The sequence below is a fragment of the Telopea speciosissima genome, chromosome 10 (genome assembly GCF_018873765.1).
Source record: "Telopea speciosissima isolate NSW1024214 ecotype Mountain lineage chromosome 10, Tspe_v1, whole genome shotgun sequence".
Lineage (NCBI taxonomy): Eukaryota > Viridiplantae > Streptophyta > Magnoliopsida > Proteales > Proteaceae > Telopea > Telopea speciosissima.
Window position 1 is genome coordinate 57,403,511 of NC_057925.1, and position 19,386 is coordinate 57,422,896.

General features: G+C 38.5%; 1 protein-coding gene and 1 pseudogene across 1 annotated transcript; both read right to left on the reverse strand.

Annotated features, from left to right (window-relative positions):
* Positions 1–7,509: 7,509 nt before the first annotated feature.
* LOC122643791 lies at positions 7,510–8,381 on the reverse strand (annotated as a pseudogene).
* A 9,633-nt stretch (positions 8,382–18,014) lies between these two features.
* On the reverse strand, positions 18,015–19,355 carry LOC122643792 (aspartic proteinase CDR1-like). The gene has a single exon (XM_043837375.1). It carries the CDS (start codon positions 19,353–19,355, stop codon positions 18,015–18,017), a length of 1,341 nt encoding a protein of 446 aa, XP_043693310.1.
* Positions 19,356–19,386: the final 31 nt, after the last annotated feature.

Below are 19,386 nucleotides of genomic sequence, written 5' to 3' on the forward strand. Positions count from 1 at the left end.
TCCTAATCAATTTTAGGCATTATAAACGAAATTGTTATCGATAAGCATCAAATAACCAAAAAAAGAAAAAATTAAGAAAAACAAAAAGAATCCTCTCAAGTACATCAATAAATTTATTACCAAAAAAAAAAAAAAAACCCCTTAATCAATAAACACATAAAAAAATTTCGTAATTAACAAATTGAAGGCGAGGCCTAATCAATCATCAATCCTAACTAGTGTAATAAAATCAAGAAAATAATACCAAAAGAAAGAAACTATGAAGAGAAAGGCTCATACCTTGTAAGAAACCTCTAAACCCAGAGCTTCACAAAACACTGTCAACTAACGATTCAAACGTTTCCTCATGAGAAGAAAACATGGCAATCTAAAAACCAAAATTGTTCCGGTTTGTTCCATTTCAAACCTTCCTTCATATACACTCTCTATGGTAAAGGAAATGCTCTATGAACATGATACCTTTCTGTACTTGTAAAGAAATGGAGTGGAAAGGAGGATTTTGGAAGGAAACAGGAAAAGAATTTTCTGATCGTGACCAACATAGAATCTTGTGTCATATGAAATGGGTCCCAATCCTTCTTTAACGTGAAACACACTTACTTAGTTATGGCGTGTCATGCATCTTTCTTGGTCTTTCCATGGTTTTATGACCATTGGCAAAAGAAAAGGGGATAAGAAACAGAATGTAAGTAGCCCCATTTGGGGAAGATGGAAATCTTTACATTATTCCAATAGTTGGAATACAAAAATGGTTAAAGAGGATGAGATGGTAAAATTAGAAAAAGGGTTAACGAGGATGAGATGGTAAAATTATTAGTAGGTCCAGATGGGGAAGAATATAACTTTTCCAAGTATTCCTATCCTTGGAATACACTGATTTCTTGTTGGATCAAAGGCTTTTAGAAAAGAAAAGGATAAATAGGAGATGGTAAAATTAATAGCCCCACATTACCATGGTCCTTTTATTGAAGAATGTATGTTTTGTTGGTGGTGGAATAAGCAAGTAGTGTTAATATAATTGTGGAGTTCTTAGAATTGAAAACTGATCATTATAGCATCCTCATTTTGAATCTTTTTGCAAAAGGTCGAAAATATTTTCAAAGTTTTATCTGTGGTACTTAAAAATAATACCCAAGTATATTTAGAAAAATCATCTAATTACAAATGCATATTATAACTACGGTGATTCAATAAAAAACCCCCAAGCTACGATCAAAGGTTTTCTAAGTAAAAACCATTTGAGTATCGATCACTTATTCAACGAATAGATGTAACGAATAAAAATCTAGAAAAACATTTGTCCTTTGGTCAAAATAAGCATAAGCAAGATTTTGAAAGAAAAAAAATTCCTTCACTTCAAAACTTTTTTGAAAATTGAAAATTTTTTGGAGTCTAACTACGAAATCTAAATAATAGTCTAGGGACTAAGACCTGGAGGACTAAAAACCTCAATTCTACAAATTAAAAACTCGGGATAGGGTTGCGAAGTCATAGATTTGAGGAAAAGAAAGGATAACGAGGAGATGTTACAATTATTAGGAAGCCCAGATGGGGAAGAAGGCAACTTCTCCATTTTCCAATAATTAAAATACATTCACTTCTTGTGAGGCTTTTAGGAAAAGAAAGGATACGGGGAAGAGGTAAAATTATTAATTAGGAGGCCCAGGTGGGAAAGAAGGTAACTTTTCCATTTCCCAATAGTTGGGATACTTTGACTTCTTGTTGAATCAAAAGGGTTTTAGGAAAATAAAGGATAAGGAGGAGATTAAAAAGTATTAGTAGCCCTAGATGGGGAAGAAGGCAACTTTTCTATCTTCCAATCGTTCACTTGTTGGATCAAAGGCTCTCGAAAAAGAAAAGGACAAAGAAAGAGACGGTAAAATTATTAGTAGCCCTAGGTTTGCGCGTTACATCGTAGCCGCATCTGATCTTGTATAGCGCAGGTGTAGTGGTTGGCGTGAGACTAGCCGTCAAATCAAAATTTTGAAATCCCAGGCAATTTTGTACGTCAGATCATGCAAAATTGAACCGTCAGATCCCCATCGCATGGCAGAGTCAACCCAATAGCTTCTGGCGCATTAAAAACGCATTTCAACCATCCATTGGTCCATCAGGTACGGAGCATTATGATGAATAATTATCACCTTCAATTCGCTGTCCACTTCAATTCCTCCAATTCCTCTAATAAGGGGAGTGGACCCCACCTTGGGCAGCCTTGGGCAGTGTGTTCAGGCAGGGGTTAGGATGGTTATTTCCGCCCCCTATGTGAGGAATTGGAGGAATTACAGCAGGCAGCAAATTGGAGGGGATAACGATTCCCATTATGATCCATTAGATCTACAGGTTTGAGCGGGAATTAATTTAGGCCATCAGATCAGATTCTTTCCATCATCAACTCGTAGGGCTAATTAGATCCTTCCAAACAGAATGTTTTCTGGGCGTACAATATATCAATGAAACACTCAAGAAGGAGTACATGGGTGTATAGATGAGGATAAGTCTCGAACCTTCATTCAATTTTTAAAAAACTTAGAACGATATAGATCGCATGATTAGAATCTTTTATTTTCTTAACCAACCAGTACACCCAAAATGGAATCTAGGCCATAACTTCTTCGTTTTACCTCTGATTTGAGTACCATTTGCGGCCACGGGTCCGTGACGATGAGCACTACCAATCAAAACTAGTTACATCTGCAAAATCGTTACTGATTTTCTCAGGGAACCCAAAAGCAATTTGGATTGCCTAAAATGCCCTTCATTTTAGTTAACCAAACAGGAATCGGTGTAACTTCGCTGTTCGAACTCAGAATTGCGCGATTCTAGTTGCGTAGATTGCTCCACCCAAGTCTGCCATTACAGCCCCTGAAAATGTCAATGAACATGATGCCAGTGCGGAAACCTATGAAATCAACATTCTTAATGCACCTAGCCTTCACCCAAGGCTGTTTAAGGCTTCCAAACACTTTATAATATTAAAATAAGTGTCATATGCTGCTACATTAGCCCAGATTCTCCTGCATCACTGCCAACATGTCACATCATAGTTAAATGACCAAAATACCCCTATGAGTTGTATCAACACTCCATAGACCTATGTGACTGAAAAATCACCAACATACTGCTGGTCACCTGTCTAGGCCATATGTACTCTGTAAAATTACATAAATGCCCTTGAATGTCGTCCATGTCTGTATATGACATAAATGCCCCTAGATGACTCCAAATCATTGTGGGACCTCTATGAATGTTTCCAAACCCCTATAATGATGTCACTGCCACTGTGAACACTGTATACTATCTTGTATTACACCAAGATGCACTATGTTGACAACAACAACACACATGCAGTGTGTTGACAACAATGACAAACAACACAGAGTCACTTCCATCTGCACTGTGTGTTGAACAAAGATAAATGGCATAACACAAATCACGGGAGAGGGATAGGCACATCACTTGTGTGTGCAGTAAACTAGTGAGTAGCATCAATGGGAGAATGGGATGGGGTATCATAGATGAGGGGTAGGGGGAGAAGCTTAGTTAGTAAGTTCAGGAACAACAACAAAACGGGTACGGATATGTACCGCAATTTAATGGGTTACATGGCAATAATAATTTAAAAAAATCCAGTGTAATAAAAGGTGTACGGCAATGATACGGTACATGTTTAATACAGCCTCTTTATAAGCAAAATACAGACATATATTCACTATGTAACAAACATTCACCTGCTAATAAATAAAATAATAGCATGTAGACAATGATTTAATGAAAAAGATACCTCACTACGAATTTGAGTTGTTTTGGGGGCTTTTTAAGTAAAAACCTAGGGGTCATTTTCAGAAACTCTTCCAAAAAAAGAAAAAAGATGAGAAGGAGAGGAGAAAAGTGAGAAATAGAAGGAGAGTTCAAGCATACAGCCTCATCCACTTTCCATTCAAGAGAGTTGATGCTCCATTGAAGATTTAGAGAATGGTGGTTATGCATTCAAGGTGACATAGCGAGGTGTATGGCATAGAAGAGAACAGAAAGCCTTAAAGGGGAAAAGAAAAAGGAAAGAAGAAAAAAAAAGAAAAGAGAAGAAGGTGACTGTGTACATGCCATTATTGAAGACTTTGATAGCTTCTTCAAGCGAGAAAGAAAGGAAGATAAGGAAGAGAAAAAGAAAATAAAGAAAGTGTGGCATGTGCACTCATGAAGGTGTTTATGAAAACATCAAGGAAGAAAAAGGAGAAGAAGGGTTTCACTACCAAGGAAACCTTCACATACAGAGATTCCATAGGCACACAGGGATCTTTTCAAGTATCAGGAATTGATTCAAGTCGGATTGTGAGTATTTTTCCTAGCTTGTTCCAAGTGTATTTCCTTGTATTCATTTATATACGCTAGCCATAGGTTTTCTATTGTCAAAATACCTAGGCTAGAAGGGGTTTATTGTAGGGCATCAACTATACCCAATCTTATTTGGTATTGCTGTTCAGTGGTTGCTTGACACAAGGATAAGTATTCCTTGGTAGCTATTGCTACCTAAATAGCTTTGTCGTGGATGCGGCCTCCTAGATATATTTTAGGTAAATGGGTGTGGACCTAGCCTTTGTATTCAAGGGTGGAAACTAGTAATGAGTAAATGTTGAGGTTTGAGTGACCATTACTCCGTGCATGTAGGCAAACTGTCGAAGCATGTATTTTTATTTGTTGTGGATGTTTGCTTGGAATGTTGAAGTACTAGTCTGCAGGATGAGCGTACACACCTAATAGAGCATTTGACAGTCAGGCCGGGGTGTGTACATGACTATATATGATTTTATTTGCTAGCAGTGAGGGTCTCACATAGTGTTTGTGGTTGTGTGCCTGAGTGACAATGTAGTGTGTGAGTAGCAACTAGGGGTGAAACAGGGTCGGATTGGGCTGGGTTTTTTAAAACCCTAGCCCAACCCTGAGTCCTCTTAGCTCAACCCAAGCCCAACCCAACCCAACCCTAGGTCGGGCTGAGATATCGCAGCCTAGCTAGGCCCAACCCTACCAGGCTCAGTCCTGCCCAGCCCGGCCCTGATTGACCCTGATCGGGCAAAGCTGGGCCAGGTTGGCCCTGATTGACCTTGATTTTTGCTAGGGCCTGGATGGCCCTGACTTGCCTTACTTTTTTTGTCATTTACGTTGTCCTTTGTATTAAAAAATGAGACACATGTGATTGAGTATTGGTTTGTTTCATACTCAATTGACTATTAGACTTTTCTTTGGGTTAAAAAACTTAGCCCAATCTTAAAATTGTAACTATTTTCATTCAATAGATAATTAGCATTTTTTGATAAACCAATAGATAATTAGATACTAAAAATAAATTGCAAATGTAAACAATAAGTTGTAAAACATGGGCCGGACCAGGTTGGGATTAGCCCGAGGCCTCAACCCTGACCCAGTCTGACCCCAACCCAGGGCCTGAAAATTTCAACCCTAACCCACCCTCAGGGTTGAAAATTCCACCCCAGGCCCTGTTCGGGCTCAAGGCGGGCCAGGGCAGGCTCGGGCCGACAGGGCCAAACTTACACCCCTAGTAGCAGCTCTTGGCAATAGTACAGTAATAGTTGTTGTGTGAGTCTGAGTCAAGGTTGTCAGACAAATGTGTAGTGGTACGACTATACATTTGAGAGGATTACATTAATGACTATGTAGAGTGCCAGAGATATAAATAGGTGAATTGTGAAGTGAACTTGTTGAGAGAAAAGTTTAAGAGTGTACTGATTCACCTCCCCCACCCTCGCAGTGGCCATCAGTGTTCAACATATTCTCATGCTCTTCTTCTAACATCATCATTGTTCGAAGTTAAGACAGAAATGTAATTTTAGATATTTGAATTAAAAAAACAAAATATAGAATCTTGCATTATTTTGTAGAATAAGGGTATAATATAAATTACATCTCATGTATTCATGTGACTCACCTATTGATGATTCAAAAAAATCGTCCCCAAAGGTCTATGGAACATGATACTTTTTATCTCATGTGACTCTCACCTATTGATGATTCAAACAATTCTTCCCCAGAGCTCTAGAATCCTGATCCTCTACTTCCGTCTGCTCGGTACTGCTGTGTGCCCCACACACAATCAAGGCAGAAAATACCGCCTTACCCCCACTCGGGTAAGGTGCTTGGACAGGGGTAAGGCGGTATTTTCCGCCTTGCTTGTATGTGGGATCCACACAACAGTACCGGGCAGGCGGAAGTAGAGGATTTCGATTCAAAGCTATATGGAACATGATACTTTTTGGGTGTCGTGTTAATTACGCCCATATATAGAATTATGGATTTATTTCATAGATTGAGGGTATAGTAGGAATTGCATCTCATGGGGCCCACCTATTGATGAATTAAAGTATTCCTGGTCAGAAGTTAAATGGCAAACCATAAAATTTTATGAAATCGTTGCGGGTTTGAGTGACAACCGTTTTGTTGACTTCTCGGTATCCTCCATCTTCACCGTAGCTCTATTTTAAAGCTTAAAGCCACCATCTTCTTCTTCTTCTTAAGAGTGTTAGTGGTTTTTAAAGGAACATGATCCGTTTGAATGTTCGTAGGGCTATTGGCCAAGTGAGAAGGAGAATTTTTTGAAGGAAACAAGAAGGCTTAGTTAGTTGCAAGGGGAATTAAAGGGAAAGGAAGTGAATTTTCAAACTAAAAAAAGAAATCTTTGTAATAATTATCCCATGTGATTGTATCACTAATTCCAAATCATACCATATTTGATTATTAAATTTCACTTTAATTTGCATCTATTTCTAAATCTTTCATTTTTCTTCCTCTCCCTTTAATTTCTCTTCAAACCAAACATAGCCAAAAGAAATTTTCTTGTTGTAACCGATTTTCTCATGCCTTACTGCTAATGCCATCGTTGGTTGGAGTTAAGGCTAAAATGTAATTTCAAATATTTGAAATTAAAATAAAATAAAAAAATAAAATATCTTGAACTATTTCATAGATAAAAGAGTAATTATAATATGGTTGTGACGTGATCAAGCAAGCTTTGGCTAAGGTTCTTTGTTCTCTACTTACACATTCGCTGGGAGGCTTGATATATATGGGTTTAAAACAAGGCGGAAGTTTTCCTTCATGTACGAAAGATTTACCGCATCGTCCTAGTTTTTTTTTATTTTTTGTGTGGGAAAATTATATTATCATCCCCTGAGATTTACACTAAATATAGAACGACCCCTGTGTTTCTAAATTATACAGTTACATTCCTTGATTTTTTATTAGTTGTTAAGTCAGTTTCATTCCGTTATATCATTCCCGTTAGGTGATACGGTGTTCGTAATTTATGACTTAAAATTATTAATATACGCCTAGGGGTGTGAGCTTAATACCCCCTTACTCGAATCAGATTAGGGTTCTGGTCCTCTGCGATGACGATCTTCTGAGGCAGTGGTCAACGCCATCCCCTGCCTGCAACATGAACCGAGAAGTGCAACGACCGGACCGACGACATCTACTGAGACCATCACGGCAGTGTTATCTGCTGAGACCATGATCGAGATCTGCGACGTGGGATCTGCTGAACCCTTTCTCTGCAATCGCTTTCTCCTCCGACATAGAATCGTTACTGTTACAAGTTGGAGGAGACCAATTAAAGGGGTCAGGGATCAAAGGCGTTACAGGGCTCAGAACAAGCCCAGGAAAATCGAGCAGACTTGGCCACAAGATCTCTGTTTCCTCGGCGAAAACCTACAATTCGGATGGACCAGTGCTCCAGGCATCAAAGGACTAATCTTGAGATTCTTGAGACTGTTTCTCCTCTCGTAAAGCTTGAAACCTTTTTTCTTGGGTTCAGACTTAATTGGAGGTATAGCACTCTTGTTGGATGGATCAGCAGGGGTCTAGCTTGAAAACCTTGTTTCCTGTGCACAGTAGTTGCGCATTGATGCTCCAATTTTGAGGTATTGTTTCCATGGATGAGAAAAATTGAAGTTACCATGAGTAGGTTCCCATCTGGCAAAATTGGCCTATAAAAAAGTAATAATAACACATAAGATTAGGAATTAATGAAATTAAATTTTAGGAAAGAAGAGAAGCAAGAGACTTGTTTAATTAATTACTTTCAAAAGAGTCTTTGATGATCCAGTGAGCATCTGAACAACTTGCTTGAAGGATGAGGTATCAGCTTGACTGAAGGTCGTTGGGAAAGCATTACCATCAGATCTAGAGATAGGTTTTGGCGTCAAGGGAAGTTGAACTCCATTGCTGTTGCTGCTGCTATTGCTCTTTGGAGATGTTAAGGCAGATGGGTTCTCTCCCTCTTGACGCCTTGGACAGCTCTCCATTGATGGGTAGTGGGGTTGTTTCCCTTCTGCTGCTTTCACACGTAGAGAGAGAAAAATAGAGAAAGAAAGAAAGAAAGAGAGAAGGACAGAAAGATGTGTGAAGAACAAGGTTTGATGAGAAAAATGGTGAAGTATAATGCTTTATAAATACTAGGCTATGACCTCAGTCTACTCTCCTCTGCGTATTGAATTATACAAGCTAGTTTTAGCAATTGCCATTTTATATATGTTAGTGAATTTTTCTTTTGGGTAGAAATATATGTTAGTGAATTTACAATAAGCAAATTAATTAAGAATTCCTGATAAGCATCATATGGTATTTTGATTTGCCACCATTGTCATGATGCTAAATCAACAAACATGGTTGGGTCCAATTTTAAAACAAAGTTTCTCCAATTCCCTCTCTACGATGCACTGTCATGCAATGGACACAATTAACCAGCAATAAATTTAACAATTTGAGAATTAAAAAATAGACACAAATTAAAGGCCAAGTGTACATAGCATTTTTTTTTTTGGGGGGGGGGGTGTTGTTGGTGTTAAAGGATCACAATTTATTTCACTAGAAGCAACAAAAAATACAACAAACAATATTTTTTTGTACTATAGACTTTGCAAATAGATTCAAAACCACAACATAAAACGTCTCTATAAGAAACAGAAATTCATGAAATCGAAACTCCATTACTTTATTAATCACACACCATTAATTTGACAATACCATGAGCTAATATTTAAAAAATAAATAAAAAAAAAAAAACCTGGAAATATAGGATCCTGACATGAGTACATGACCCAATTTTGGAGTTCAGCTCTGCTACCCACATGGGGGACGGGTGGGGGGGGACAGATCTGACCCCTCCATGGGGCATGGGTCCCACACCGATCCGGATTCATTTGAGAAATTAACTTGTTTATTACTGGGATATTATACACCTGGAGTCATTTCTAGGATCATATGGATATTCATCTTCATGATGTTGAAGAAGTAGATCAGCCAATTCTTTTGCATGATCTTCTTCTCTAAAGAGTTTGATCTCTTCAAATCAGTACATCACATCGTCTGCATATCAAAGCAATTTATACATCACATTATAATCACCCAAAAACTTGTTAAAATTGACATTTAACTCCTACGAAAGAAAGAGAGAGAGAGAGAGAGAGAGAGAGAGAGGATCAAAACTTACCAGCAACTCTCGATGTGAGGGTGGCTAGATCCAAGAGCTTTTCATTTAGTGGTCATCATCAGGGATCATTTCCCCTGTAGATGCGAAGCATTCGCGTTCATATTCAGTATTGCGTCCTTGAACTTCTCTTGTATGGATGGAAGGTACATGTTTGATGATCTCCCAATCTTTTCCAACTTCCTTAACCCTCTCAAGGAACTCCTTTGGCATAGCCAATATAAGATTCTGTAGTGTTGTGATGTGCCTCAGCCCACTAGGAATCCATTTTAACCCAAAAAGGCGATTCACTTCCAATATCCTCAGATTAGGCATTGCTCCTTCCTCTACTATCCAATCCCTTAGCCAATCAAACCCTTTGAGAACCAAACTCTCAAGTTTAGAAAAACCCCCTGCATAGCATTTCATCACAACTCCATCGTATGTAGACCAATTTAATTTGAGATCCTTTAATTGGGTCAGCTTCTCGAGTGTCCCCATCATGTCTTCTTTTAGAAGTGTACTAGACAATTGCAACCTTACGAGATTCGGAGGGAAGCTGTGCAGGTCAGGTAGCTTTTTTATGCGTCCAAAAATGGAGAGATCATAGAGATACACATGGTTCGAAAGTGAAGGGAAAAATGTTTCACCACTTCCAAATTCTGCTAAGTGTAGGACCTCAAGGCGCACCAATTTGACTAGGGCCTGAGACAATGCCTGTCTGAATTTCTCCATGTCATTTCCAATTATCATCAAATCCCTGAGACCTGTCAACATTTCTAGACCATTCTCTATCCAATCACCTGTTGGAAGGATTAGTGTCTGGAGATCACTTAGATGGTGGATGTGTCTATTACGATGAGGAAAAGGCCGTCGTCGACAAATTTGACTACCACTCCTAACATTAATGGAGTACTCAATAAATGCTTGCTTCATGTTTGTGTTATAGAATAGAAGATGCCTTAGTTTACCCAATTTTAATATTTCAATGGGGAGATATTCAATCTTGGTACCGTACAAATCGAGAGTCTGTAGGCTATACAAGTTGCCAACCCAAGGTGGAAGAGTTTCCAAGCTGGTTCCACTTAAGTTCAAGTACTTGAGAAAAATGAGCTTCCCTATTTCCTTGGGTAAGCTTTTAATACCTGTGGCACCCTTTAGATCCAACACATTAAGTAGTTTGAACTGTCCATAAAGAGACAGTTGGGGCATTTGAGTGAAGCAAATCAATGAGCGGAGAAGGTTAATTGAAGAAGAACTGATCATGGAGGTGGTGGAGGAATTGTAAGATGCCTCCTGATCATGATCAGCCATATTATCTTCATCACCACGCTTATCTTGGAGGGCTATACGACGATGATAACTATTCAAGGACTTGTCAGGATTGGAAATGTTAAGAAGAAAGTTACCTTCCTTGGCTTCTGATATTGCCAAGTTCAAGAGGAGATCATGAATTATAAATGATTGAGGTACCCCATTTGGTTTCCACTTTGTAACTTGAATCAGGTTCCTCTGCATCAGCTCCTCAAGGCATTCTCCACCTACATCTTCCATTCTTAAATTCCCTCTTGGTTCCAGGAATCCCTCTGCAACCCATAGCCGAATCAATCTCTCCCTATCGATCTCAGTATATTCTGGAAAAATCCCAAAATAAAGAAATAAAGGCTTCAAATGACTAGGTAATTCGGAGTAACTCAAAGCCAATACCTTTTGACAGTTACTCGAGTACTGTAGATGCCAGTTCACACTGTCCAACACTTTCTTCCATTCAGCAGCAGTAGTTAGCCTTTTGTCCGATAGAAGACCTCCCAATACCACAATAGCTAGTGGTAATCGATCACATTTCTTAACAATATCTATTGCTACATTTCTCATCTCGTTGTCATCGAGACTGTTGAGACGTGCTACTGCCTCTGTGTCATCTGTGGATCGGAAGAACACCTTAGAGAAAAGCTTTAAACTATTCTCTTCATCCAAATGTTGAAGCTTGTATGGATTAGGAGCAATCGGGTCGGCATGCCGGGCTACACCTTCATTACGAGTTGTAAGCGACACCCTGCACTGCTGACTCTCGCATGGATCCGGGAAGGTGCTCTTCAATGTATCCCAATCTTCTTTAGTCCATACATCGTCCAATAGGAAGAGGTAATTCTTCCTCTCTTTGAGAAAATTAGAAAGCCTTTCCTTCAAAATTCCAGCTTCCTTTGAGGCTAATGCCTCTTTCTCTTCTTCTGTGAGCACCATAACTTGTTTTATGATGTTGTACAAAACATCTTTCATTTGATATTCTTTTGAGATTCGAACACAAGCTTGACAGACAAAGTGTTTTTTAACATCATCTCTGTTGTAGATTTTTTGAGCCAGGGTGGTTTTACCCAAACCGCCCATACCTGTAATTGAGACGACACCAAATCGTCCAAGGGGCTTCTCTTCCATCAGCAACTTCGCTACCTCCTCTGCTTCCCTTTGTAACCCCACAACATCCACAGGCCGAAACTTTTGGGCAATCGAAGAAGCTTCAAGTTGATGATGATGTGCTTGATGATCAGTTGTAGACCATGTTTGACCCCCTTGATCAACTAGAGGCTTAATATCATAATTAATTCTATCATCTTTCAGCTTCTTCATCTTTCCATTGATATCTTGGATCTTCCCTCTTAGCTTGTGAGCATTAATTAGAAGTTTTGGGAATTTGGTGATCTTCGCAATGATTTTGCCCCGCCGTTTCTTCGCCTCTTCATATACAAAGATGTCGATGGCATCTTCGGCTTCGAAGGCCAATTCTTTGAGTTGTCTCACCCACTCTTTAGCTGGTTCACTTTTGTGGTATATTGCATCTGCGTCCTTGAGAAAGGCAGTGATCAGCCTGAGTTCTTTGCGGAGTGACTCTACTTCTGGCTTCACTTGTGACAGATAATTAGCTTCATCTATTAGTAAGGAGCCTAGTTTTTGTATCAAAGGGGAGATCACAGTCTCAGCCATATTTTCTGTTTTCTACTTGGCTAGAGAAAATATCAAAAGCTTTCTTGCTCTTTAGAGCTTAAAAGCCAAAGGCATTACTATTCTTCTGATCTCTTTCTCACTTTTTATCGTTCCTGCAGAACATAATCTTGTGATGTAATATTTGACAATATCTCATCTGACCAAAATTCCAAAATTGTTACCCATAACTCCATATAAGCATACAAATAATCATAAACAATAATTATAATAAAAAATTAAAAAAAAAAAACTCTCAACTACATCAGTAAACACATCAGAAATTTCCAAAACAAATTAAAGGCAAGGCTTAGTACTCAATCACCAGTCCTAGCTCGTGTAAGAAAATCATAGAAAATAATACCGAAAGAAAGAAGCCATGAAGAGAAAGAACCATACCTTGCCAGAGCTTCAGAGAAACGCTATCCACACTAAAGATTCAAACATTTCCTCTTGAGAAGAAAAATGGTAAACTACAAACGAATTCTAGGTCGATTTTGCATTCTCGAATGATAAAGATATGCATACCAAATGCAGTCATAGACTCCACCTTGCTTCTAAGTATTTCATATGGGAATTTTTATTGTTTATTTGATAAATTCACAAACATTATGGAAGATGATTATCTTTCTAAATTGGCAAGAGTAAGGGTGTAAATCGGAACAGGTAATCAGTCCATTTCATAATTGATTCTGGTCCTATGGGGTCAGGAACGGAACTGCCCTGGTTTGTCTAATCAGTATCAAACTAGAGAACCGGAACCAATTGCTAATCGGTGCGACGGTTTGGTTCCTAATCGATTTCAGGCACTATAAACGAAATTGTTATCGATAAAAAAGAAAAAATTAAAAAAAACAAAAAGAATTCCCTCAAGTACATCAATAAATATATTACCAAAAATTAAAAAAACCCTTAATCAATAAACACATCAGAAATTTTCGTAACAAATTGAAGGGAAAGCCTAATCAATCATCAATCCTAACTAGTGTAATAAAATCAAGAACATAATACCGAAATAAAGAAACTATGAAGAGAAAGGCTCATACCTTGTAAGAAACCTCTAAACCCAGAGCTTCACAAAACACTGTCAACTAACGATTCAAACGTTTCCTCATGAGAAGAAAACATGGCAAAACTAAAAACCAAAATTGTTCCGGTTTGTTCCATTTCAAACCTTCCTTTATATACACGCTCTATGAACATGATACCTTTCGGTATTTGTAAGGATATGGAGTGGAAAGTAGGGTTTTGGAAGGAAACAAGAAAAGAATTTTCTGATCGTGACCAACATAAAATCTTGTGTTATATGAAATGGGTCCCAATCCTTCTTTAACGTGAAACACACTTGCATAATTATAGCGTGTCATGCATCTTTCTTGGTCTATCCATGGCTTTATGGAACCATTGGCAAAAGAAAAGGGGATAAGAAACAGAATGTAAGTAGTAGACCCAGTTGGGGAAGATGGAAATCTTTACATTATTCCAATAGTTGGAATACAAAAATGGTTAAAGAGGATGAGATGGTAAAATTATTAGTAGGTCCAGATGGGGAAGAATATAACTTTTCCAAGTATTCCTGTCCTTGGAATACACTGATTTCTTGTTGGATCAAAGGCTTTTAGAAAAGAAAAGGATAAACAGGACATGGTAAAATTAATAGCCCCACATTACCAAGTTACGGTCAAAGGTTTTCTGAGTAACAACCATTTGAGTACCGATCACTTATTCAACGAATAGATGTAATGAATAAAAATCTGTAAAAACATTTGTCTTTTGGTCAAAATAAGCATAAGCAAGATTTTGAAAGAAAAAAAAAATTCTTTCAATGCAAAACTTTTTTGAAAATTGAAAATTTTTTGGAGCCTGATTGCGAGGTCTAAATAGTAGGCTAGGGACTAAAAACCTCTATTCTAGGGATTTAAAATTCGGGGTAGGGTTGTAAGGAGGAGATGTTACAGTTATTAGGAGGCCCAAGTGGGGAAGAAGGCAACTTTTCCATTTTCCAATAATTAAAATACATTCACTTCTTGTTGAATCAGAGGCTTTTAGGAAAAGAAAGGATAAGGAGAAGACGGTAATTAGGAGGCCCAGGTGGAAAAGAAGGCAATGTTTCGTCACTTCTTGTTAAATCAGTAGGCTTTTAGGAAAAGAAAGGATAAGGAGGAGATTAAAATTATTAGTAGCCCTAGGTGGGGAAAAAGAATTTTTATCCGCTGCTGTGTCATCGTACAGTGCAGCAGTGGCCATGTGCCCACTGTGCACACATGACCGCACGATAGCACAGCAGCGCTTTAGTGCACAACAGCAGATAAAGGTCCAGGGAAGAAGGCAACTTTTCTATTTTCTAATAGTTGGAATGCATTCACTTCTTGTTGGATCAGAGGCTCTCGGATAAAAAAAAGGATATTGAAGAAATGGTAAAATTATTAGTAGCCCTAGGTGGGGAGGAAGATAGTATTCCATTATTCCCACAGATGGAATAACTATTTTCTTATTGAATCAGAGGTTCTCGAAAAAGAAGAGGATAAAAAAACCACAAAATTCTTAGGATGCCAATGTGGGGAAGAAAAGGATAAAGAAGACATGATAAAATAATTAGTAAAGTGGGGATGAAGGCAACGTTTCCATTATTCCAATTGCTGGAATACACTCTTTAGGCACCCTTTGATAACGTTTCTGCTATTTATGTGCTGAGAAACAGTTTTTGGGGTGTTTAATCATCGGACTAATAAGAGCCATTAGATGGGAGTGAAGTGGCGTGGCTTTTTATGTGTCGTCAGATTGGTGTCTGATGCGTCTGAGACATGTTTTCTTTCGTTCTCTCATTAGCTATATCGTACGGTAGTCTGCACGCCGTCAGATCTGTCGGTGAAGACGGTAAAACTTCTCAACCATCAAATAGTCATCCATTCCATGAGATCTTCTCAAAGAAAATCTTTTCTGGGCGCTTCTCTACACAAGAGCTGCATCAAATCAAAGACCACGAGGGTCTACCGTGTAGGATTAACCTTGACAATTCATCCAAATTTTAAAACTCTACTTGAATACTGTCTTATAGATCGGAATCTTTTCTTCAATCTGGTGTGTTGTCGCATACAAACTTCCATACACACAACCAATCAATAGTGTGCCCAGAAAATCTTTGGTGTCATATATCACGTGCCTATGCGCCCTTCTCTCACTACCGCCAGATCGACATCTTACGGCATGGCTCAATCTCAGCCACACACTCTAATCAGGTACACGACAGTTTACCAAATTATTTGTCCTCTCAGCCAACCAGAACACTCGAAATAGAATCTGTGCCATAACTTCAGTGTTTTAACTCCGATTTGAGTGCCAATTGCGGCTACATGTCCATGACAATGAGCACTACCACTCTAAATTGGCCACATCAGCAAAATCCTTGTTGTTTTTCTTAGGGAAACAAAAAACAATTTGGATTACCTAAAATGCCCTTCATTTTTCAAGTGTCAAACGGAAATCACTGTAACTTTTCCGTCCAAGCTCGAAATTGAGCGATTCTAGTTGTGTTTTGAAGAGAACTCGACGAACTACAATTCTCATGTACAATCCAAAACCCATATCAGCTCATAGGCCCTCTGAAAATACCGACGAAGTTGCAACCAGTGCGAAAACCTTATGAAATCAAAATTCTTGATGCATCTAGCTTTTACCTGAGGCTATCCAAGGCTGTCAAACATTGTATAACACTGAAATGAGGTTCTCTATGCTACCATGTAGGCCCAGATGCTCCTGAACCATCACCAACATACAAAATCACTACCAACTGATTAAAATACCCAAGCTGTACCAACACTTCACTAGCCTCTGTGATTGACATATTCACCAAAACAACCTAGGATGCTCACCGGCCATCACCTGTCTAAGCCATCAAAACTCTATAAAATTATAGAAATGCCCTTATAATGTTGTCCATGCCTATAAATGACATAATTGCCCATGTATGACTCCCAATTACTGTGGGACCTCTGTGTACATTACCAAACCCTGTAATGATGTCACTGCCACTGTGAACACTATGAGAACTATTGGGGATGCTGAGATACTATTTAGTCATTGCCAGCACTGCAATAAGCCCGCCAACTCAACTAGAATGTTGCCTGAACTGTCCTAACCTCTGTAACTGCCTTGGACTGCCACTGTACACTGCCTCTATCCTGTATTGCACCAAGATGCACTGCGTTGACAACAACAACAACACACATGCACTGTGTTGACACCAATGACAACCAACACATAAACACTGTCATCTGCACTGTGTGTTCAACAGTATTTTGGTAATTTTACTAAGACTTTGAATAAGAATTGGAGCAATTACTTAACTTACTTTGGAGTTTGGACTAAAAATTTGGCCATTGAGATATATATGGGGTCCTCTATCACATGGACTAACCCATGTCCAGTCAAATGGTAAATAGTGAAATGTTATACCTTACTAGGCATGGTGACCCCTTTAAAGACCCTTTAGAGAAAGAAAGGATGAGCCTGAGATCGTAATATTATTAGTACGCTTATGTGGGGAAGAAGGCAATATTTCCATTATTCCAATAGATGAAATTGGTGTATTAGGTCTTAGGTAAGAATAAGACAACATTGGTTAAACTGCATGGCGCGGGGGTCATGTACGAGCTCAGGGGGGATTTAGTCGGCCTAAAGTCGGATACCCCTCCTGTCTACCAAAAAACAAAACATTGGTTAAACTGGTGTTCAACGATGAGGTGTCTCAGAGGATTTTAAGGCGAAAAGGCTCATAAAAGATAATGTAAAGCGTTAACACAATCCACCCCCCTCCACTGTTGCGCGATCCCCTATGGACACCGATCAAAAACAGTGATCAATAAATAACCATCATTATCACGATACCACATCATCAAACATGATTGGTCCATGTGATAGAGGTCCCTACACCCATCCTATTAATCAGACTTTAAAACAAGACGAATGTATTATATGAGTCAAAAAGTTTCTCCAATTACCACTCTATAATGCAGTCTTGTAATGAACTTGAAACCATCAATAAATTTAACAATTTGAGAACTTTAAAAGATAAACACAAATTAATGGCAAGTGCATATAGGTGTTTTTTTTTTTTTTTTTGGTGGTTAAAGGATCACAAGTTATTTCATTGGAAGCAACAGCAAAATGACAAATACAACTAGCCATATTGTAGGACTCAAGATTATTAAAATATATTCAAAACCATAACATAAAACATCCCAATATACTTTATTAAACATATACTATTAGGCAATACTATGAATGAATATTTTAAAAGACCTGGAAATATAGTTTTCTGACTTGACCCAACTTGAGAAATTAACTTGTTTATTTATGGGATATGATCTGGAGTCATTCTCCTCTCACAATCATTTAGATTCATCCACATGTTTGAAGTAGATCATCCACTTCTTTTGCATCTTCATGTCTGCATGCACATCAAAGCAATATTACAAAGAATTCAAAAGACACATACCCATGAAATATTTTGGTACGAATATCCATGAAATATTCAACACGTACATGAAACTAATTAATGCTTGGAGCAATCCGCTGGCTTGAAATAAACCTTTCTTTTTTCCAGATCATGGCCAACCAAGAAATCCATTTGAGCCATGTTTCCGAAGATACCCACATCATCAACACTTGGGTAAGGGACAATGGCAAAGCATATAGCTTCTTTAGAATTCCGAAAAAAAGTATTCAGGGGTTTCAACTTGACGTCGGCACCACCGGAAAAATGGAAAGTGACTGAAACATTGACATCAGTACCAGGTTCGTAGCACAAGCGTAAAAATGGAGGGTCTACAAAACTTTCACCATGAATCAATTTCTTCACTTCTGATTCAAGATTAAGGTAGAAATTAGATTCGATAAATGTCAATGTTGTACCAGAATCGAGGATAATGTTTCCCTCTTCAGCAACAGCCTTGGATGAATTCTTGTATGGCAATCTCTTGTTTCCGACACTAATTGCTTCAAGGGTCACATAATAGAATGTAACCGGATCCTTTCTCACTAACGGAGTGGAGACGACATCATCACCCGAAACGACAGCTTCACTACCAAAATTCAATTTGCTTGTCACATTTTCCTTCTCAAAAGGGACCAAGCAGTAGGAGAACTTGCCACCAATAGATGATTTCAGTTGCGAAATCAGTGATAGCGAACCCCCTCCGAGGCCAACTAGACCACTTTCTCCCTCATCGTAGGTGCCTTGGTTATTGTGTCCACAACCAAAGATTTTCTCAAGTAAGGTGACTGACTTGCCACTAGTGGAACTCAATGTGAATGTCTCAGTAGCAAGAAACCCTCTAGTGGATGATCCGTCCCCATAATAATTGTTGTACTCACAATCATTAGTTTTAGGTGCACATACTCTAAGTTTACTATCTAGCAAATCACATTCTTTTGATTTGCATGATAAGTTTCGATAAGTTGATGACTTGTTAGGATCAAATAGAGGAACTTTTTGATTGTAACATCTTTCGCAAGGTTTGCATTGAATCCAAATAACATTACTACCTGTATCAGCAATTGCGAACCTCTCCACTGGTGGAGTTCCAAATGACATTTTCATGAGATAAGAACCACTATTATCAGACACAACCTGCGACGAAACATCAAATGGGGAGATTGCGAACTGTTTTAAACTATTGGCACGGGACATTGAACGGCGCAACGCATTCTGTAGACGCTCAAAATGAGTCACCGATGGATCATAGAATGGAGAGAGCAATGAATCCCGGTGGATAATATCGACACTGAACCCACCATTATCCCCAGCTTCCACTAGGGAAAATGTTGAAAGGTAAATAGAGAAGACTATGACTAGAGCAGGTACGGATGAACATGAACTAAAAGAAGCAACCATGATTCTATAAAGTGTAGAGAGAATAGAAGAG